Genomic DNA, 22,017 nt, shown 5'->3' on the forward strand with positions numbered 1-22,017 from the left:
CCACATGGAGACAAAGCATCAATACAAGTTCATAAATCCCCAGTAAATAGCAATACAATATTTCCCCTGATATTTCTGTGAAATAGTCTGTGCCTGAGTCATCGATTAAGATGACTGTGGTTGTCACACATTACGCTTTTTTTTTTTAATTCATCTGGGTATATTTTGTTTTATTTGACTTTTAAGTGGCGAGTCAAACCAGCATAAATGGCTCTGGGCAATTTTCAGGGCTAGTGTTGATGTTTTCCGCGATTATACTGCGCAGGTCCGCTGGGTGATCCGCCCATGGCCTGTTCAATTCAAAAATTATTGTGTAAAGAAAACAAGATGCCTGTTTAAGTATGTAAATAAGCCACAGCTCACAACACGCTCCACTATCCCCAGACCAGGTCCCTGAGCGCATGCGGGTATCCGTGAAAACGTGCACGTGCATTTGTGTATGTGTATATGTGCGAGTGTGTGTGTCAGGGCTGGGATTTCGGGTTAAATATTCAAAATGGCGGACGGAGGAGCAGCGAGTCAAGATGAGAGTTCAGGAGCAGGTAATGATTACAGCATTTTACATATTCATACTCATATTCAAACTGTGTTACTCACAATTTATGTTAACGGCATACTGATGAAATGCAGATTGATTAGCAGATATGGGCGATATTAGGCGCTGTTTTAGTTTACACACAGCTAGCCAACTGTAATTTGACAGAGGAGGAAACGAGCCTTTGCAGTGCGACGGCAAATTACATGGAAACATGCCTCCCCCCCTTTGTGTGATTAGACGGCTGTACGCCGCTACATATTCATACCTCTGTCGACAAATACAATTTAGCATATTTTATTAGTAATCGCCATCGTGGCTCTGGTTCATGTATGACATATTTAGACCTTTCACGAACGCGGTTTGATTGAAATGATTATGCTAGGTGGCTAGCGTTAGCTGCCGTGCTAGCGCTTGGCTTTGTGTTGATGCACACACCGAAGCTTTTGAAACGGGTTTGCATATTCATTTTAGCCGAGTCGGGCAGCGGCTGCGCTCGTATGTTTTCAAAGGGTCGTTTATAAGGGAGGAGGGTGTTATTTAATCCAACTGTAGCAGACCTTCCCTTTGTTAAAGACACACGGAGTCAGCTCGGAGTGCTTGTGCTCGACGTGATTTTTATAGCGGAGCGTTTTGCCCCAGCCTTTTGTGTGCTCGGCGCAGCGGAGCCACGGCACAGCCTGTTGTGTTATTCATGCGGGGCCTGCCTGCCTGAGCCAGAGTGTGCGGAGTTCAGCGCGTTACAGCAGTCGACGAGGAGCACACAATAAATGCATGTCAACACAATAACGTGTCACGACGCCGGATGACTTTTCAAATGTGGCCTCCCGTGTTTCATTTGAATACGGCTGTCCTCCAAGCGGCTAACTGGCTACAACTTGTCAGCCCTTTATCGGCTAACTTTACGTACACGGCGATTTTATTTCAAAAATTTTTTTTAAGTTTAGTACAGATACATATATAGTAAGATGTTGAGATGAATGTGTTTGACATCTTTATTTCGGAAGTTAAACAGTTAGAAATTTGGGTGGAGCACTTTTTTAAAAATATTATTATTTTAAACTTGAGGTGGGAGTAGTCTGGCATCGGCTTGGTCCTGGTCTGCCAGGCGAACTAATCCATCTCATTACAATGTGTGTAATTTATTTGTGCAGCTTTTAATTGCGCCTGACGTAACGGTTTTGAGAACCGGGTTTGTACGCGTCATGCGTGTTTGTTGCTGGAGTTCTTGGGCTGAATTCAAAGATTATACCTGTGTATCCCCCACCCTCCACCCCCAGGCACAGGGAGGGGTGGTGAGGCCCACTTCCGGAAGGCCACAGTAATAACAGGCAGGGCATTCTTATTATTCACTCTGCTGCTTTCATGGCCGGGCAAGACACAGCTTGATGGCACTTTTTCTTCTCCTTTAGTCCATGTAGCTGAGCTTGCTGTTTAGTTTGTTTTATAGAAGCGTGTCTGAGGTCTGTAGTAACAGTAAAGAGCAGGTAATTATCTTTGCTGTTCAACTTTTTATATTTGAGAAAATGCGCCAGAAAAGCTTTTGTGTGACACATCAGGTGTGTGTGTGTGTGTGTGTGTGGGGGGGGGGGGGGGGGGGGGGGGGTTCTTGTCTTTTTTTTTTTTTTTTTTTCTAAGTGGTTTAACTGGCTCATTATCTTATAATTACAGAGGAACGTATTGTCCCTTAGCAAGTTAAAACAAGGTTTAGGTTTGGTTTTTTTGTTAAGGATTCTTGAATAAGATTGAATTCTTTCCGATGTAGATACACTCATTTCAAACTTTGCCCACATTGTTAGCAACTTTATGCGCAGACAGGCATTACAGGCAGTTTCCTTCTATATTGCAAGACAGTTATGAATCTAAAAGATATAGATTGTTTGAGAAGAAAGGCCATAAATGGTTTAATATTCAAAATAATGCTCGAAGTGTTACATTCTAATGTGTCTGTTAGCATTTTGACTGTCTGGAATTTAAAAAAAAATATCTTGCATATTAAATTTGGGCACTTAAGAACATACGAGAAGTAATTCTGTCTTCCTCACACTCAGTCTACTTTTCTCATTTAACCAGTTTTACAGTTCCACCCTCATTCCAGCCTTGTAGTTCCATCATGAATATTCATTGATGTAAACACAGTTGTTATGAATAATGCATCATTCGCCGTAATAAATTCAGGACATGCCATCTCAAAGTACTGAGAAGGCCTCCATGAAAGCTCCAGTCAGACGACTTCTTCTTTCTTTTTTTTTTCTTAAATGGAGGAAAATTATAACCAAAAAAAGAGCTCTTTTGTGCCCTCGGGTTGTAACTACTTGTTTTGTTTTTGGTGATCTCTGGTAAAGAGAGCAATTCCTTATTAAACAGTGCAGCAAGGTAAAGCAGATGTTTCCAGCTGGTCTTTATCTGTAAAAACGGAGGCTTTTTAAGACAAATGACACACTAATTTGGAAGATTAAATCAGACTCTATATACTAAAGATTGGAAGTAGTCACATTGTTCCTGATGATGACTGTCATGTGCTTAACATAATTAAGATCACTAGTATTAGTAAACATTTGTATTTCATTAAAACGTTTTTTTAATGCTGCAAACACGATATAATGCAAAGCACGTTAAGAAAACAGAGGCCTTTTGTCTGAAAATATCCAGACTGAAATATCATTGCAATAATGCCCGTCCTTTAAATAGATGAGATTAAAATGTTGGCTTGTATCAACAGTCAGGAAGCTGGATACTTTTTTTTTTCCAAAGGAAAAAGGCTGCACTGTTTTCCTATTAGACAAAAGTAAAACACACAACACATTAGGGCTGCACGATTTTGCATAAAATGAGAATCACGATTTTTTGGCTTAGAATTGAGATCACGATTCTCTTTTCCAGTATAAATATTTATTGCACTTATTAACTGCACATCAACTTTGTAACAGTTGAGACTGAACATAAAAACAATAAATAAACATAAAAACAACAAATGTCTCACGTTTTGTTGTTGCTGCAAAATGTTGTACTGCTTGAAATTCCATCTCCACCGTTGCTCGACACTGCGTGTATAGAGCAGGTAGTGAAACAATAGAAAAATAGTTGCGGGACGGCACTGTGTAGCGTTTGTCTAGGGTGTTGATCATTTTCCTAAATCCCTCGTTTTGCACAGTGTTGATGGGAGCCATATCTTTGGTCAGGTCATAAGTAATAGCCTCCGTAATTTCTTTGTGCCTGCGGGAGTTCGACGTGTATAGGGAAGCGCTGTATAAGGTTCCCGTTATTGATGTTTGGGTGGTTGACCGGGACGGATTTTCTCCTGTCACTTTCTCGTCATCCCTGACGTGTTCTCCGTTGTTTAATCCCTGCTAATTTTAGCATCACACGGCACAGCTTCTGTATCACGTGGTATAAGGGTCCGCCCTTGTCATTTGTTGAACAGGAAGAGTGAGCGCTTGTTTTCATGCAGATTACGTCCCGGATCAAAATGCGGTACAATCGTGGTCGTCGTCAGATCGCACATAAGTATGAATCGAGATCGCGATTTTCTAACGATTAATCGTGCAGCCCTACAACACATTAATAATCAAATGTTCATGCATGTGCATGTGTGTCTGAATTCAGACTGTAGTACTGGTTCATGTGGCTAACCTCTGTACGTGCCTATTTGAAGTAGCTGAGTTGTTGTCCCTGAGAAACTTCACTTTAATTTGGTTAGATTGAATTTCCCACCTAGCCTATAGACAGTTGGCTAATGACCACCCTAGAGAGATACCACAGTAGCTTGCAGTGATGTTAGCCCCATTACTGTTCATCAAATTACACTGCTTCCAGTGTTTGGCTCATTTGTGAGCTCAGTCCACTGTTGCTGCTTCGACCCTCTGTTGTCAGACTGTTTGGGTTTAATACACTGACTGGTATTAAAAGCGATTTTGAATTGTTTGGGTATTCATTTTGATGCTGCATTAAACCACAAAGCTTTTTGCCTAGTTTTAATTGCCTCAAACTGAATGATTATCTGTCGTAACCGTACACCAGACTGTTCCAAACCAGTCTAAGTATTTAAGACTGATCCAGATGTGGAAAAGTGGTCTGGATGTATTTTATATTTAAGATGAAGGATATAGGTAGCAGGACAGAATGTGGATGTGCTAATTAAGTTTCATTCTGTCTCAAGTTGAATCTCTCCGCTCACATTAACGGCTCTGCAGTATTCAGCCAGCCATCCCATATTACTGCACTAATGAGATAGCTATTTAGAATTCTCTTTGCAGGGTATTTGTATAAAGCATTGTTCCACAGCAAGGTTTTGCAAACCCATTCAACCAAGTAGCTGTACATGTGTTGGAGTGCACTGCTGATAACTGTGTCTACTTCTCCTTTGTTTTCTCATTTGGTTGCATTAAGTCAAGAACAGAAGACTTATTTCTTAACCTCTCCTGTGCACTTTGTTGAGATGGCCTCTTTGAGACTTTGCAGGCTAGTGTGACATTTCCCATAACTGCCTTAGTAAACAATAGGCTTGAGTCAGGCTAAAATCTATTGTATGGAGGCTCAACACTGGACATCAGTACACAGAAGTGTAGGTATACTTTCTAGAAGCATATAAATGAAGGCTATTGGTGTGGTCTGAGGCTTTGTGAGCATAATAACAATAGTGGGGGACTGAGGGGTCCAAACCCCAGTTCCTGGGGTTGTCAAAACAGAGCAGAGGTTTCTGACAAAAATTCCCCCCATTCCAGGGTGCATAGCGAAGAATATAAGGTCAAGCAGTGTTTCTGGAGCTTGACCCTTTTTAAAAACAGTTGTCCCTAGAGTTGTTAACTAAACAAATATGTTTGTGTTTGTAATTATTATAAAAATGTGCCTTGAAAGCACTCACACAAATTATAGAATTACAATTACACCAAAGGATATACTACACAGCTCTTACTTGCCTTCTTAATTGTACCACTAGAAATTCTGCCCATAATGGAACATAACAGCTATGTCTCCTAATGCTTATATGTTGGGAAGTCTATTCATAAAGTTATCACAACTTAAAAAATTCTTGACAAAGTTTCAAGCAGTTTGGTTTGTTACAAGTCACAATGACATCTGTCATTGTGTATATTAAGATAAAGTTAAATAAAAAAAACACCAGATTTCATAAAACGGTAACATGCTCTATAAAATATAGTTAAGATGCCTATGCATGTGTTTATTTGGCAGACGGGCAATGACACACAAAAGAGAGATCTGATCATTTTTTTTAAAGCACAAAAAGGCCAAGAATGTAGAAAGACCCTCAGAAATATCAAATCAAGTCTTAATTAGAAAGGAATGAAGTGCTTATAGAAATGTTTCATAATAGTGTCATCAGTCAGAGGCAACAGAGAGGTTAGAGCTGGACAGAGAGTTGAGGACAGTCAGAAAGAGGAGTAGAGTCTGGTAAGTTTGCTGAGCATTTATTTCTTTTCTTAAATAAAGGGTACGCTCTTATTTAGATAACCTATTTGCTACAAGATGGCACAAGCAGATTAGCAGCAGTAAGCGGTGTTCTCTGAATTTCTTTAAAAGTCCTGAGATGCACAAAAAGAGAGCTGGGTTATCTCTTTTAGTGTTCGGGTTGTCCGTGTGGTTTAGGCAAGGCGCAGTAGACGCACTATGACTGCTCGCAAGCTGTGACTGTTACCTGGACTTTTCTCACCTCGATGTCTAATCTGTGTCTGGCATTTGCAAACTAACATCTAGAAGAGTTCAGGGCTCCAGTGCGTGTGTGTGAAAGTATATAAAATGGTAACATTTTTGGTTGTGGTGGGAATTTGTAACAAAAGCTGCTGAATATTCATCGGTTGAAGATTCTCATTTGTTTGGATTTCAGTTACAGTAAACCTCTTACTTTTGGGTGTTCAATCATTGGTCAAAATCAGATGTTTTGAAGATATCATCTTGAGCTTTGGGAATAAAAATAATTGGCAGATTAAATGATAATGAAACTAAATCTTAGTGGTGACTCTAATGAACAACATCCATTTGCCACTCAGTTAAAATATACATTATACTTCGCAATGGTTGTGTTTGCAGCTATTTGGGGTATGTCAGACAAAAAAATCTCAAGGGTCTCTGGCTATCTGCAGTTTAGAGATGGCTGCCATTATACCTTGGTGAGTGAAGGCTTGCTTGTGCTGACAAAGGTGTGTTTGTTTTCCAGTATGTACTTTGTTAAAGCCACTGGGGCCTTCTTGGCATTGTTTCCCTTGGTCAGCTAGTATGTAAATGCCTTTCGTCAGGCAGGAGGATAAGTGAAGAAGTTGATTAGAGCTTTAGCCAGGAGCAGTTGTTGTAGATTTAGTTGGTAAGCCCCTTCCCTTCTAGACCACAATACAACCATGCATTCCAGTCCAGTCGCTATGACTCACTGGACACCAGTGCAGCACCGTAACCGAGCCGCTTCCCTGCTGTATTAGCACTCGGCGCTTGTTGGAAATGAATTTAAAAGGGCTTCAAAGGAAATACTATTGGAATGTAAAGCTAATTTAAATATGCTAATCCCCAAGCACAACATAAACGTACACAGCAACAGCCCGCCACCCACTTTCTGTAGCCGCTCGCTGTGGAATGCCTTAGCCACAGGGGGTCTAGCAGTAATGACAGGCTTGTGGTGGATTAATGTGAAGTTATTTATTTCCGATTGAGCAAGCTCCCCCCTCTTGCCCCCCCCCCTTAGAAATTGGGCCAAGTCTCCATGACTCCTGGAGATGTTCTGAGCGAGCAGTCGTAGACGTTCTATTAATGCAGTCCACCTTGCTAACATACCCAGACCACCTCATGGTGCATTCTGGGATATCTTCAGCCCTTTACCTGCTCTTAGCTAATTACTTTTTAGGCCCGCACTCGCACAGTAATTGGTGTTGTGCTTCTGCCTCCCCTCTCTCTGCTGCGCCAAGTGCTAGTTTGAGCACTTTTTTTCTCCTTCTCCTCTCTATCGTCCTTATTCCCCTGTTTTTTATCATCCTCCAAAAGCCATCCAATTAATATGCTAATGAGCTGATAAATATTTATAGGGGTTTAAATTATGCAGAAAGCTTTCAGAGCCCGGTGTGAAATGCGTTGCTCGCAGGACTTCAAAGCCTTGCATTGCTAACGAGGCAGGGGCAGATTTGCATACGGCTTTAATCAGCTGAATACTGATTATGCTTCATTATAGAGTTGGAGGAGGAAGGGTGGGGGGGCGGCAGCAGAGTTGGAGGAGGCCGCCAGCTGCACTTGTCGTTTGTTTCATTCCAGCAAGAGAGGGAGAGGGCGAACTTTTTCAGAAGTACAGACAATCTTGGCACACGGGAGAGGGGGAGCGGTAGAGAGAGAGTGCACAGTAGGCACAGTAAAAGAGAAAAAGGGGCAGAGCCATATGAAAAGAAAAGCGCGAGCAGGGAAAGGCACGGAGAGCTGTTTGCCTAAACCCCGTTGGCTCTCTCAGTGCGCGTATCCCAGTGTTGCTCAGTGAACCGTGCGGTGGACACTGCCACTGTGTCTGTGTGTAACTCTGGTTGTATTGAACTCTGCTCACTGCTGACCAGTGGAGAGTGAAGAGAGGAGGTGGGAGAGCGCCGGACACCCTGTCGGTGGGCTTGCCCAGCCCAGGCAGTTTTACTTGATAGGTTCAGCAGCCATGCTGGAAAACGCAGGTGGAGCAAGAGCGGGTGAGTTTTTTGATGAGGTTGTAACAGAGCTCACCTGGACTGCACTGGTGGTCGATGTCATTGTGCGATTATGTTGCATTAAGACCTCATGAGTCTGCTGCTGGGATTTTGTTTTTTTTGTTGTTTTTTTCTGTTAGTTTTTTGGAGATTAGTATTGTTCAGTGCTTGCTGCTTTAAATGATGAATGCGACTGAAATGCTATTGTTCATTAAGAATATCCTGACGTGCAGTGATGGTTGTACTCAGATGACAAAAGTGAAAGTACGCCTGAAATCAGAGAATAGGTTCTTCTGTTTGGCGGCAGTGCCTGTGAGCATGTCTCTGTCTGGCTCTTTCAGATGCTAAAGTGAATAATCAGTCAGAAACTACTAAATGTGCAATGGAGAGTGGTGACGGGAACACCGGTGAGTGATCTCCAGCTTTTTCTCCCGTTATCTTCATTTTTAAATCAGAATGTGTTTAGTTTTACCACCTCATTCAACAGGTTTCAGAGTCATAGCCAGCAATTATTTGGACATTTTAGCAGCTCAAGTCACAGAAACCCCCCCCCCCCCCTGCTGTTTCTCTTTGTATGATCTCATTTTGAAAACATTGATGGCAGCTTTCCAAAAATGCTTGCTAGCAGCTCTCTTTGTCATATGAGGCATTTACCTCACAGTGCATTATGTCTGAATATTACACGCTTAGAGTGAAGATCCAGATTCATTGCACAGCTTTGTACTCCTGCTGGGTAATGACACATTAATTGATGTTGTTGACAGTATTGTTTGTTTATGCTCTTAAAATATATAATTTTGTTAGCTAGTACAGATGCTGCCACTTTATAAAAATATGTTTTTAGAGTTTTTCCTCGTATTTGAAAATGGATTCTTCTTCTCTTGTCAGTGATTTCTTCTTTTTTCTTTTTTAATTTGTTATTTTTTGTTGTTGTGTTTTGTTTTTGTGTTGTTGTTGTGTTTTTTTTTTTTTTTTTTTTGTTTTTTTTTTTTTTTTTACGGCATACGTTGTGTCAAACAGCACATGGCATAAATTCAAATTTTCTTTTCTCAGGTATCCAAACCAATGGGTTGGATTTTCAGAGGCAGACGGTGCCCACCACAAGTGCAATCACTAATGCACATGCACAAGCCCTCCTCCAACAGGTACCACACTGTGTACAACATTGCATACTTGACCTTTTTAAGTAACTTTTTGTTTTCCTGTTTTTGTGGTGGGAGCACGTTTGGTTTTGGTGTAATGTCACACATTTGTTGTAGCCTCGAAAATGAGGTGTGAAGTTTGAACAGAGGTATGCTCATCTTCACTCAAACATGCACAAGCAGAAAGAGTTCATTTAAATGAGCCAGGCTCTCCCAGTGTCGCCTGGCAACAAGGCAGATTAATCAACCCTGTATGCTAATTAGCTGCTCTGTGGTTGCTCGGAAACAGATGGCCGAGAATATGCAAATCTATGCAGAATTTACATGCACTGCATAACAGTTATTTTAATTAGCATCTCAACTCTCCCCTCCCTTCACTTCACTTTTCTTGTCTCTGAAGGCTGCAGCACATTTTAAATACCCACTTTATCGCTGCCTTTCTAATTCAAATTCCTCTCTGCGTTCAAAGACCAAAGACTCATTTAAAGAAAGCCACTCAGGTAGCATGGAAATAGAACGTTTCATTGTTTTCACTAGTATGCTTTTTTTTTTTTTTCTTTTAATTTAGCGGTGCTTAATGTTTGAATTGAATATTCATTGAAATTGCTTTTAATTAATTTCATGTTGGCTACAATGACATGAAGTTAAAACTCAGAAGATCTCGTCTAAGCCTCCCCCCCTCTGCTTCACCCCCACTAGTCAAAGTCGGAAGACTCGGGTGCTCTTCCGACCTCCGTCCAGCAGAGCGTATTGCCTCAAACCCAGCTAATGTTGGCCGGGGGACAGATTGCTGGAGTAAGTTAAAACCCTGGTTGTGTATCTTGGGGTGACACCCCCACACGGTCAATCACAGCTGGGTGACGAAACGATAACTTGGCTGAAGCTGGCGTCTTCTCTGCCTGTCTGCCTGTTCATCCCTGTGGTTAGACATAGTCTTTGTGTCTCTGCACTCGCCATTAAACCAGCCACATGACACATTTCATATCCAGCCATGGCCCAGGGATGGTTGAATGCAGCTGCAGTGCGATGTAGGATTGAATGTTTACTCAGCATGTGGATTTGAGTTTGAACATGACATCAACATGCTCATTTGCACTTGTGCCTGGCTCAGCTGCATGAGTCTCCATCTGCCTGTGGAGGACCATATGTGTGTTGCCACATTATTCAGTATAACTTTGATACCTCTGTTAAAAGCTAAGTGCAATACTGTTCATTAGTTTTCATAAACAGTCACTAGTTTGACATGGTAAATTTAAAATAATAATTAAAAAAACTGTTTCAGTATCATTTGTAAAGGTGTATGAACACAAGTCGGTATAATTAGAATAGACAGAGCTGTGGTCTAGTTCAGTGAACTGGAGCAGCCACCGAAACAATAAAACAATTGTTGGCAAATGCATCAAACAATCCGATCAACCTGCTGCTGTTCATAAAGCCAGACCAAGGCACGGGTAATTAAAGTGCCTCTCTTATCATACATAATGATGAAAAACCAATATATCAAGACTCTAGTGAGTAATATTATGCACACATGAATTGGATTTCTCTAATATTTCACTGCAGTATTGTACTAGCTTTGGAAGGCTATCGAAGTAAAGTATAGTGACAACACTGACATACTTACTAACTTATCTGATGATCATAAGTTACTTGTATTAACACTTACGTGTCTCTGTTTTCCTCCTGTCTGCCTCAGTTGAGCCCAATGCAGCAGCAGCTGTTTCTCCAGCAGGCCCAAGTGCAGCTCCTGGCTGCTGCCGTGCAGCATTCTGCCAACCAGCAGAACAGCACCACCGGGGACAACATCTCAGCCTCTGCAGCCACACCAATTACCCAGCTGCCCCTGTCACAGCCCATCCAGATTGCCCCTGTAAGGCTCAATCCCCTATGCGCCAGAGTTCCTGCAAGCTCTGAAAAATGTTGTACCGTAAAGTGTTTGCAAGCTTGTAGCCCTACACAACACACAAAAAAGTAAAGCTGAACATCTTTCCACATACAAACAATAGACATGAAAAGTCTGTGGTGAAATTAAATATCAATATTGTTTTTTCAAACGGTATGAAGGCCATATTGGATTATTTGAAACTGCCTTTCTGGGAGCAAACAAGGCGGCTAAAGAATGAGGAAAACATGCAAATGACCTAAATGACTCGAGCTTTCTCTCTTAGACAAAATGAACTGTTACAAACAAAATAGTCCTCAACATCTGTGGTAATGGCTTTGGCAAGAACGTTTATTCATCAAAGTAGTTGAGGACTGCACTTTAATAATGGAACTTCTACACTTATAAATATGTGGAGACACATTACACATAGCTTAATACATATTTGTTTGCTACCCTGTCAGAGCAATAGAAAAGTAGAGGTTGTACCAAATTACACATGATTAGAATAAATGTAGACATTGTGGGACAATTTTACATGAAACAAAGTTGTGTCAAAGTCTTTAGGATTGTGAGCTTTATAAACAGTTAGATGGTTGTTTTCATATTTTTTGCAGTCTTTACAACAGCAGAATCTAAGTCTGCCCCAGTTTGTCCTGGTTCAGCCTGGCCACCCTATCGCCACGTCACTGCAGCCTCAGTTCATTATCTCACAGGCTCCGCAGGCCCAGCAGGGTAGGTTGATCTGTTGCGCTGCAGAATTACAAGGAGAGATGTACTCAAGTATGGCTATCGAAGCTTTTGTTTAATCTTTCCTTTCCATCCATCATCCCCACTTCAGGCATATTGCAAGCCCAGAGTCTTCTAACTCAACTACCTCAAAGCCAACCTAACCTCCTGTCGACTCAACCAAGCATCACCCTTGCAACTCAGGTTGGTAATGATGCAAGTACATCTTTTAAACTAGCTTTAAAATTGTCTTCAGTTACTCTGGTAGTGCTTACATTTGACAGCTTGACAAGTTTTTTTTTTTTTTTAATGATTTATTCTCAATAATTTATTCTTTAACTCTTTTTAAACCTACAAAACAGTCACATTTGCTGTATTTCTCGTCTTTCCAGCCTGCAACCCCAACCCGCACAACAGCAACCACACCTATTCAGTCCCTGCCTCACAGTCAGACGCCACCCAAACGGTTGGATACTCCCACTCTGGAGGAACCTAGTGACCTTGAGGAGCTGGAGCAGTTTGCCAAGACTTTTAAACAGAGACGTATCAAACTGGGCTTTACGCAGGTGTGTGCTGAGAGTCAGTCAATCACCATAAGTTCAGTTATATTTTGACTTGCGGATGTGGGCATTTCTTTAAACTGCAAACACATGGCTGTTTTCATATTCAGATCATATTCAGATCTTTGTTCATGTAATATACCACTATAAATAACTCACAGGTAAATCTCTCCTTCTCACAGGGGGATGTTGGCCTGGCCATGGGGAAGCTGTATGGAAACGACTTTAGCCAAACTACTATTTCTCGCTTTGAGGCCTTGAATCTGAGCTTTAAAAACATGTGCAAACTCAAGCCATTGCTGGAGAAGTGGCTCAATGATGCAGGTTTGTCTCTGACCCCACCTGACTGTGCAGCTGATCACTCTTGCTTTCTCACATTGGTGCTTGTGGGTGGGTTGTGTATGCATACCTTGTCTTTACCTCCCTTCCTTTTCTTTGTGTCAATGCTGTTTGTGCAGAGAACCTGACATCTGACCAGTCCCTGTCGAGCCCCAGTGCCCTGGGTTCCCAGGGCATGGGCATAGAGGGAATCAACCGCAGACGGAAGAAAAGAACCAGTATCGAGACCAACATTCGAGTGGCCTTAGAAAAGAGCTTTCTGGAGGTGAGAAACACACACTTCGGAACTCCATATTGATTATATAAGGAAAAGTTTGGTTATTCAGTATCTGAGATGATCACATTATACACTTTTAGTCCTCCGTTAATGGTAGAAAAAACACAGTACAGCAGTTTCCTCAGTGCTGACAGGGAATCTCTGGCTTCTTTGCCCTCTTCAAGCAGAACCAAAAACCTACCTCTGAAGAGATCACCATGATCGCTGACCAGCTCAACATGGAGAAGGAGGTGATTCGGGTCTGGTTCTGCAATCGACGACAGAAAGAGAAGAGGATTAATCCTCCCAGTAGTGGCAACAGTGGAGGAGGCAACACCCCTATCAAATCTATCTTCACCCCCAGCAGCCCTTTGGTAAGACTGCCACTCACCAAAGGGATTCTCAGCACTGTTTAATACTGTGTTTAAAGTTTATGTGTCTATATGTGGATCACGTTAGGAGACTTAACGTAAAATATGGATGATGCATCTGGGTCTGAAATGTGAAGTCATTGTAGAAGTACCATAAGATTTCATCCTGTCTCTTGTCCTCTGTAGAACTCTACACGAAAAGAACTTCAGTAAATATTTGTCTAATAAGTTTATTCTTATAACTTATTTATTCCCTAGATTTACATCATGCATAACACAAAATAGTGTCCATATTGCAAATTTTAGACCCATTTGTAGTTAGAAAAAGCAGTGTGATTTTTAGAATTGTCCTGTTTCTCTGATCCACCTTTTGTTAAATCTAATTTTGGGATCATTCATCTTTTTATATGTACTGTCTCTGATTACATGGCAGGTCCTTATATGTTCTGTGGGCTCAGCTAGAATATCAGAATGTCGACCAATTTGTCTTTCGACTTGTATTTAAATCCTCCAATTCTCCTTCTTTTGCCCAGGTGGCCAGCACAGCAAGCCTTGATAGCAGCCCAACTATTACCACACCCACCACTCTGACTGTAAACCCAGTGATGCCTCTCACCAACACCAGCATCCCCAGTTTGTCTTTCACAGGTGTGTGCGTGCACTATTCACTTTGTGCGTGTGTGTATACCCGATGGTAAATGTTGATTAAAAATTCACTTTAATTTCTTTTTATCTGCCTTCAACAAGGCACGACAGTTGGAGCCACAAACACTGCATCTGTCATCTCAACTGCGCCTGTGGTTACCACAGCAACAAGCTCTCTGTCTTTAAGCACGTCCCAGACGAGTAATCAGTCCACGAGCACGGAGAGCAAAGCTGGCACGCAGGCGCCAACCATTGTCACCCAGGCGCCTTCATCCATCGCTACCAGTTTAGGGACGGGTCAGGTGATGGTGGCAGCTCCGGGGCTTTCGGCCGCGTTGCAGGGGGCCGCCTCGCTACCCAGCGCCAGTTTTGCAGCTATGGCTGCTGCTGCAGGGCTCAACCCAGCGCTGATGGCATCTTCGCAGTTTACTCAAGGGTTAGCATGAGCTGTGTTCATATAAGATCTTTGTGAAAGCCAGACAGTTGTTGAGGTGTTGTTTTTGTTATACTACATGATCTTCTTTGTGTGTCCAGGGGTGCCCTCCTCAGTCTGGCTCCTGGCGGCCTGGGCAGTGCACTGAGCCCTGCTCTCATGAGCAACAGCACTCTGGCTACCATTCAAGGTGAGCACCTGTTACATGACAAGTCATTGAATTATGTCTGTGCACATAGTTTCTAATCAGAATTGCAAGTAGTTATGTGATTATGAGGTTCCAAGACCTGCAGATAAGGACTGATTTTTGTAATGTACAACCCCAGATCCAAAAATATTGGGGAGCTTTGTAAAATGTAAATTAAAACGGAATACAATGATTTACAAATCTCATCAACCCACTTTATAAAAAAAAAAAAAAAAAAAAAAAAAAAAAAATTAATGACAGCCACTGTACAGCCAAGATTTCACAGCACTGATCGACATATTCCTTTTCCTCTGATTTCCACTCCCTCAACGCTGTGAGGAGTACTGACGGCTGGTTCAGTCACACTCCCAGGACTACTACTTTTCATTTTCTGACTATTGTTCATCTTTTAACAATAGTCAGTAAACATCTGGGAATTGAGAACAGTTGCTAGCTGCTTAGAAGTCCCTGGGTCATCGTGGTCATATTTTTGTTTTTGTTGTGATTTCAAGATGTTTGCGATTGGGGTTTGTGGATGATTGCGGTGCCAGCTTAATTTAAATAACTTTATTGTGTTAAGTCATTTGTTTATTTAAATATCAGTTTGAGGTCATTGAGGGTGTGACAGGAAGTTATGACAAAACAATGTTCACAAACTGTCAGAAGGTTATCTCTTTTGTTTCTTTTTAAATTGCAGTAGTTTAAAATTTATATTATTTTGTTTTCTTTAACAGATATTTTTGGCCTGGGGGAACGTCTTAACGCCAAACGACCAAATTAGACTAAATTTAGCAGAAGGAATGACTCAATGAATACAATAGCTAAATAAGTTGGAGTATATAAATGATTGAAAGGATGATTAGAAAAAATAAGGGCAATAAGACTGCCCATTATTTCTATAATTAGTGTAATGAAAGCAAACACTTAATGAGGACATGACTCATTTGCATAATAAGAACAGATTCATTTAAGCCACACCCACAAGGTTTTATCCTGCTTAGAGAAAATTACTTCTGCGAATTAAACAATTTATCGTGCGGTCTCAAAAAAATGATGATGGAAATGCTCTCCTCATTTGGTGAACCTGTGCACCTTTCTTACCTTTACACCGTTTCTTTCACATCTCCATAGCACTGGCATCGAGCGGCACAATCCCCATCACCTCTCTGGACGGCAGTAACCTGCTGTTCGCCAACACTTCTGCTGGTAACACCCCCAACCTGGTGACCACGCCGCTCTTCCTGAACCCCCAGAACCTGTCGCTGCTCACCAGCAACCCCGTCAGCCTGGTGTCGCCCGGCATGGGAGGGCTTCAGGTCACTGCCGACGGTCATCATCAAGTCAGCACGGCTGCTGTGCCTGTGCAAGCCTCGACCATTACCACTGCCCCCAAGGCTCAGTGAAGCCAGTCAGGCTGCATCTCGAATTAACGCCCAATTAATTACGTCAAGCACTACTCCTTTCACAACGTGTAGGACGAGGGTGGTACTCTGATATAGGCTCTGCACTTCACTAACCACCCCGCATCCTCTCCATTGTATCTACCATAAATTAATCCTTTTGCTGCCGCCAAAAAGAAAAGGACTTAACATAAGGGTGGGTTTAACTGTTGGTTTCTTTTATTATTTTTTTTCTTTATGATTCTTGGATGTTTTTTAATTTTCCACACAAACAGTAACCAGATGGACACTGTTGTCGGCCTGCCGCTTCTCCTGAACCTTGACAAGTGTCCAGGGAGAAAATATCGTCGGCGTCATCGAGCTGTATATACATATACATATATACATATATATATATATCCTCCTCTTTGCAGGTCAGAATTTTCTCTGAAATTCTTCTAACCAAAAACAAACTTTCTCTTCTAACATTCAAACTTAATTGATTTACTACTAATTTCACAATGTTCATACGGTAATCACTAATGGGGGTTTGTGTGTCGCTCTTTTTAATTATCTCTCGTTTTTGTTTTTTGGGGGTTTTTTTTTGTTCGTTTGGTTTTTTGTTTCTTGACAGGCCTTGTTGTAAATCATATCAAATTATATTTTAGAGACTTTTTTTCCCTTTTTATCTTTTACTGTCTATATTTTTCGACATTTTCCGATCTTTGTAAGTCTAATGTTAAGTTAAGATTTAACTATCACTTTTTAATCGTGGTTATAAGGCTTTAAAAATAAGTAATAAGTGGCCGATATAAAGGTTATCATTGCTTTAAGGGTCGGAGGGACGTGGCGTGTCTCTCCGAGTCTCTCTTCTGGAAACACTGAGTTTTACATGGGTGGTGGTGCAGTAGCCACCGAGCCTCTGTAAAACGACGGTCTCGGTGTGGATTATCGACACTGATAGAAAAATGACTGAAAACATTACATTGAGAGCTTTAAAGTGAGCTGCAGACCTGAGTCTGATTAAGGGTGACTTGTTTTGGTTTGTGATCCGTTGGAACACTGTACATTAAGTTTTGGATGTGGACGTTTGCGTGTCGTCGACAGCTCAGGCAGACGCTGAGAGTTCAGCAGCCGCACGATCTACGAGGCTCTGCAGTCTTTTTTTTGTGGAGGGAACTAGTCATGTTCACCAAACCTGAACTGTGGTGTGGTGGCTTTGCCTAGATGGGGATAGTGTATTGGGGGGGGGGGGGGGGGTGTGTTTGGTTTCTTTTTTCTTTTTTTTATTAGAAGTACCGTCGTATCTACTTGTGCACAGTATCTGTACCAAATAACTGGATTGATGAGCTGCAGTCTGCCTGTTTTGGGAGGATTGAAATTCTGTCTCTTTATTTTGTTTGCAGTCGTTCGACTGGCTTACCTACTTTAAGATATACCAAAAATATTTGTTAAAATAATTGCTGTGTGTAGTCGGTGTAGCTTAGTCTAGTCAATATATTTATGAGTACAAAAATCTCTTCATAGTCAGAATATAGAAATGCAATATTTTGATGATCATTTTCCAAAGACTACATTTTCTTTTTTCTTTTCTTTTGTTATTTTGTTTGATTTGACCAAGTGTCTCATATTTAAATTTTTAATTGGCAGCACAACTGACCAAAAAGAGAGGGATTGGTGGGTTGGAGTATGAGGAAGTAGTTTCTTTTTACTTCTATTATTATCATTTTACTTTTTAAATTTAGTTTTTATTAAATCACCGTGGCCTCGGCCCAATGCTTAATCTGGTTTAATGCGAGCCGTTTAGTGGCGCCTTTTCCTTTCTAATCAGTTGTGGTAGCAGTTTTGGACTTTTCTGAAGCATAATGGAAAAGATCTGATTTTGGTTTTGTGCTAATATTCAGCCATAAAACAACAGCTTGAACCAAAGTGGTTTTCCTCAGTAGTTGCTGTGCCTGTCTTGAGCACACAAGTTGCTTTTCACTCTCTTAAATCTCCACAATTTATTTCTTTATTTTTCTCCCTCCTCAGTCGATACCTGATTTTCGTGATTTGGTGCTGCTGGATAAGGATCACAGAAACTTTAGCTTTAACAACTTGCTGCTGAGACTCCTGTCAGAGTTGAGCTGTCAAGACGCCTGCATGCTTTCTAATAGCTTTAAGACTACATCCTGTGAGAATCAGGGTATTGTAGTTCGCACTATCCCTGCTGGAGGGATCACTTATGTAAATCCATAAATACTTCACCTCCTCTCAGCTCCGCCGTTTCAAACCAGCATGCTAGGAAACGAATATGCTGCACCCGAAATCTGTCTGGGGACTAGTTTAAAAACTCCCCGAACTTATCTTAGCCAACACAGCGGTGGGATAAGTACCGTTCTGTGCTGCACGTTCAGCTAAACCCCACACAAAAGTAGCATTGTTCTGCTTCAAAATGACAAACACAGCAATTAGTAACTCACTCAGACTGCAAGCAGTGAAATTTGTCCCCGTTCCCCTCTCGTGTGCTTCTTTTCTGTTGAATTATTTTTGACTAAATATACCTCAGCAGCGCTTCAAACATAGGTTCACCTTTTAGACATTTCTCTGTATACAGCATTGTAGAATGTATAATTACTGACTGGCTTGCCATTCAGCGTTTATACTGATGAACCATACATAGGAACCATTGCAAGGACAACCTACTACTGCTATTTTCTAGTACTACTATTTATGGGGTATTTCCAGGTTTAAATATTATTTTGAGATCCTTCTTGCCAAAGTAAAAGCCTTTCTCTTTGCAGCTTGGTGGGTGTGTTTTGTTTTTCTTTCTTTCCTTAACTTTGAGGCCACAAGAGCCCTGAAGAACTCAGTCGTGTTTCAGTGCTTGTTTGGAGTTTTGGAGGTTTGCAAGCAACATGAACCAGTTGCCACTGGCACCATAGGATGTTACTGAAATATTTATCTGAGGAAAGACTTAAGAATTAGAGAAACGATCTTTTCTTAATTCTATACATATAAATATATATATAAACACTTGTAAGATATTCATATTTTATATTTGAACCAGTATGTTACCAAGACTGAATGTAGTGTTTATCATACTTCCCCCCCCCCCCAGAAAAAAAAATCTCCCCCAAGTTTTCTTTTCATTTTTTTTTTTATTAAACTGTCAAGACCAAAAAATTTGAGATGGAGCTCGAGATGACGCCTCGCTGAACCAGCGACGTCTGTTCGACAGGAGGGGCTCGCTCAGGCGCTCCTGGCAGACAGGTCCTGTGGTTAATAGGAGACTCTGAAGCATTTGATCTTAATCTTTTAATAGATGTATAAATATATATATTTGGTTGAGTTGTTGTGGATTTGATTTGCTGTGCTGTCTTTAACAATCATTTGGTTTTTTTAATGTATTACTTTATGCCTTTAATTGTTTTGTATAGTGTGAGAGGGCAAGATCACTGGCTTTCTTAGTTTGACAAAGAAGATTAACATTATCATTTATGCCTTATTGTTACGTAGAAGACATGAGCATTGTAGCATTGTTGTTCTGTATGTGTGTGAGAGTGAGAGAGAGCATGGGCACCCAGCTCACCTGGTGCATTGTTTTCACTGAAACAGTACAGTGTACTCTGGGCATTTTAGAGCGTGGGACGATTATGTTGCTACCTATGGTTTTTAGGTGCGACTTAGACAGGTAGGAGGATATACCTGTGAGAAAAAGCTTTACTAATAATTCCAGCAGGCAGGTGTGTTTGTGTGAGTGTGTCATTTAAAGAGAGGCCAGGGAGGACAGTCTGCAAACCATTTTGGTGCATCTTTCCCATCTTCCAGCAGGTGTTTAGACTGATTTTTGAAAAAAAAAAAAAAAAGGGTGAGACAAGAGGACTTTGTTTTGTTTTGGGATTTTGTTTGAAATTTCCTGACTGAGGGTCTTTACAAATTAACTTCAAGCTTTAAGCAAGCCACTGCCGAGAGCCAAGCCAGCTTTCAGTTTGTTTGGGGTCCGCTTGGACTCTCACGAACTGTCTGCTTGCCACTGGCTTTGCTTGTGAAGCTTCGGTTTCAGGTGATCCTGAGATTCTTGCGGATCAGCTGTGCATCTAACAGACGGTATGTTGACCCACCACACTGGTTTGCTGAGAGTTTTGGTTTTTTGTTTGTTTGTTTTCTCCTTTTACTAAATGTCAAAGGTTGCGTGGCGCACCAGTAAGGCTAAAGGAGCTGTTGTATACCTCATTTTTAACTCAAGATTGAGTGAAACCTGCTTTAATCTACTTATGAAACAAATGTTTTTAAAAATCATAAAAAAAAAAGACTAAAATACACCAACTTGTCAGTGGAGAAGCGTGTTCATACCTGTACTTAGTGAAGGGTTGTGGAGCCGCCACAAGAGGGAGACGAACTACATACCAGTACTCACAAAGAGGTGTAAACAAGAGAAGGCATAAAAGGTGAATCTGTGTGTAACAAGGGGCAAACATCTGCTGCTCTTCTTCCACAATTTCTTGTGCACTGAAGGATTTCATTCATGAAAACGTGAATTTTGATGAATTCTATGGACACCCCCCACCCCACCCTTTTTTTTTTTTTTTTAAGTTTGACAATCTTGCTTTATTTATTTTCTCACTCTTGGCTTGGTACAGGTATGTGCACTTCTTCCCACGTGATGGCTCGCCGTCGCAGCCCGCTCTCGCTCCCCTGTGGTACCAACGATAACCAAAGAATTCTTACTAACTTGATTGTATGTGATCGACGCCGCCTCTCGCCCATCCCCGCCTCACTGCTCAACATCAAATCCCAGCTGCACGCCCCTCGATTCGTTTGTAAAGAGGTTGTTGTTTTGTTTTTTTAAAATTGCATTCGAATGTGCGTCCGGCGCCCCCTTCGACGCCTCTGCAGTGGTTTCAGTGCCTGTGGGCGGGGATCGGAAGGGAGGGGTAGCAGGGGCCGGGCGGGCTTCGCCGGCAGACACGAACCGATGCGGTGGTAGCTGGGTGATGTTTGTTAATACACACTGAGGGTTGATCCTGTGCACACTGTATCTGCTCAGGACTCTGTATGATTGTCTGTCTTGAGCGCTGTTGTCGTTTGGTTGGTTGGATTGATGTCCCACCCTCCGTCGTTCCTTTCTCAAGGACTGCGGCGAAAAATGCTATTCCTGCCTCTCAGTGCGTCTCTCTTCCTCATCTGTACACTGTAGTCCCAGGACATGACCCTGTTGTTGTCTCCAGGAATACACATCCTGCATTCGCTAAAACTCTCTGCTGTGTCCCCTTCCCTGTCCTCCTCCTCCTTCCTCTCCCTTTCATCTGCTCTCTTCTTTGACTCCTCACTACAGACTCTGATCAGCTGTGACACTATGCATCATGGTCCTTCACTTTGCATGGACTGTGTCCCTCTGACTCAGACCTCCTGGTCGGCAGGGCTTCAGTGACACTTTGTTTAATGCTTTACTCCAAGTGAGGTTGTAGGACCTCACAAGCGCTATCCCAAAGCAAAAATCCAAATATTTAACTTTTGACAAATGCAGATACCAAAGATATCTCTCTGTCCTGTGTGTGTCTCTGTTGGTTTCTCTCTCTCCCTTTCACCCTGCAGCATGTGTATTAAGAGACAAACCCAGCACTGGCTTTAAAGTCCCAGCCTCAGTAATTCCAAAGCTTAGATGTATATTTTGGTATATTTCTGAGAAAAAACTTGCGTGAAAAAGCGTCTGTTCCTCGTTTGTTTGTTGTAATCTCTTTTCTGTCACAGCATGGAACTAATTGCAGAACTGTCTTACTCTTGGTAGGTTAAAGATATAGTATTTTTGTATGTTTTTGGGTGTGTTATATATATATGTACGTGTGTGTGTGTGCGTGTGTGTGTGTGTGTGTGTGTGTGTGTGTGTGTGTGTGTGTGATTATCAGTTCACAGCCC

The 22,017-nt window shown here is 41.6% G+C and overlaps 1 protein-coding gene across 8 annotated transcripts; it reads left to right on the top strand.

The window, feature by feature from the left end:
- The first annotated feature begins 491 nt into the window (after positions 1 to 491).
- pou2f1b (POU class 2 homeobox 1b) lies at positions 492 to 17,348 on the top strand. Of its 8 annotated transcripts, none has more exons than XM_086267091.1 (15): positions 492 to 542; positions 8,538 to 8,603; positions 9,250 to 9,341; positions 10,038 to 10,133; positions 11,035 to 11,208; positions 11,838 to 11,955; positions 12,062 to 12,153; positions 12,342 to 12,515; positions 12,692 to 12,833; positions 12,968 to 13,113; positions 13,290 to 13,478; positions 14,009 to 14,123; positions 14,223 to 14,556; positions 14,655 to 14,743; positions 15,872 to 17,348. In XM_086267091.1, exons 1-15 carry the CDS (start codon positions 497 to 499, stop codon positions 16,141 to 16,143), a joined length of 2,145 nt encoding a protein of 714 aa, XP_086123217.1. In that variant the 5' UTR covers positions 492 to 496; the 3' UTR covers positions 16,144 to 17,348. The 8 variants fall into 8 exon arrangements, with proteins under 8 accessions (XP_086123217.1, XP_086123214.1, XP_086123216.1 ...); XM_086267088.1 differs by having other exon boundaries at positions 12,692 to 12,832; positions 12,958 to 13,113; XM_086267090.1 differs by having other exon boundaries at positions 12,692 to 12,832; positions 12,958 to 13,113; positions 13,293 to 13,478.
- Positions 17,349 to 22,017: the final 4,669 nt, after the last annotated feature.

This window comes from Aulonocara sp. 'chitande type north' Nkhata Bay, linkage group LG16, assembly GCF_057382095.1.
Source record: "Aulonocara sp. 'chitande type north' Nkhata Bay isolate Kocher_YH1m ecotype deep benthic linkage group LG16, A_spYH_male_GT1.1, whole genome shotgun sequence".
Taxonomy (NCBI): domain Eukaryota; kingdom Metazoa; phylum Chordata; class Actinopteri; order Cichliformes; family Cichlidae; genus Aulonocara; species Aulonocara sp. 'chitande type north' Nkhata Bay.

Coding starts and splice junctions, on each gene's coding strand:
- pou2f1b (XM_086267088.1), top strand. CDS start 497: ATGGCGGACGGAGGAGCAGCGAGTCAAGATGAGAGTTCAGGAGCAG. Junction 12,154..12,341: donor GCATCACCCTTGCAACTCAG/GTTGGTAATGAT, acceptor TCGTCTTTCCAG/CCTGCAACCCCAACCCGCAC. Junction 13,479..14,008: donor TCACCCCCAGCAGCCCTTTG/GTAAGACTGCCA, acceptor TCTTTTGCCCAG/GTGGCCAGCACAGCAAGCCT.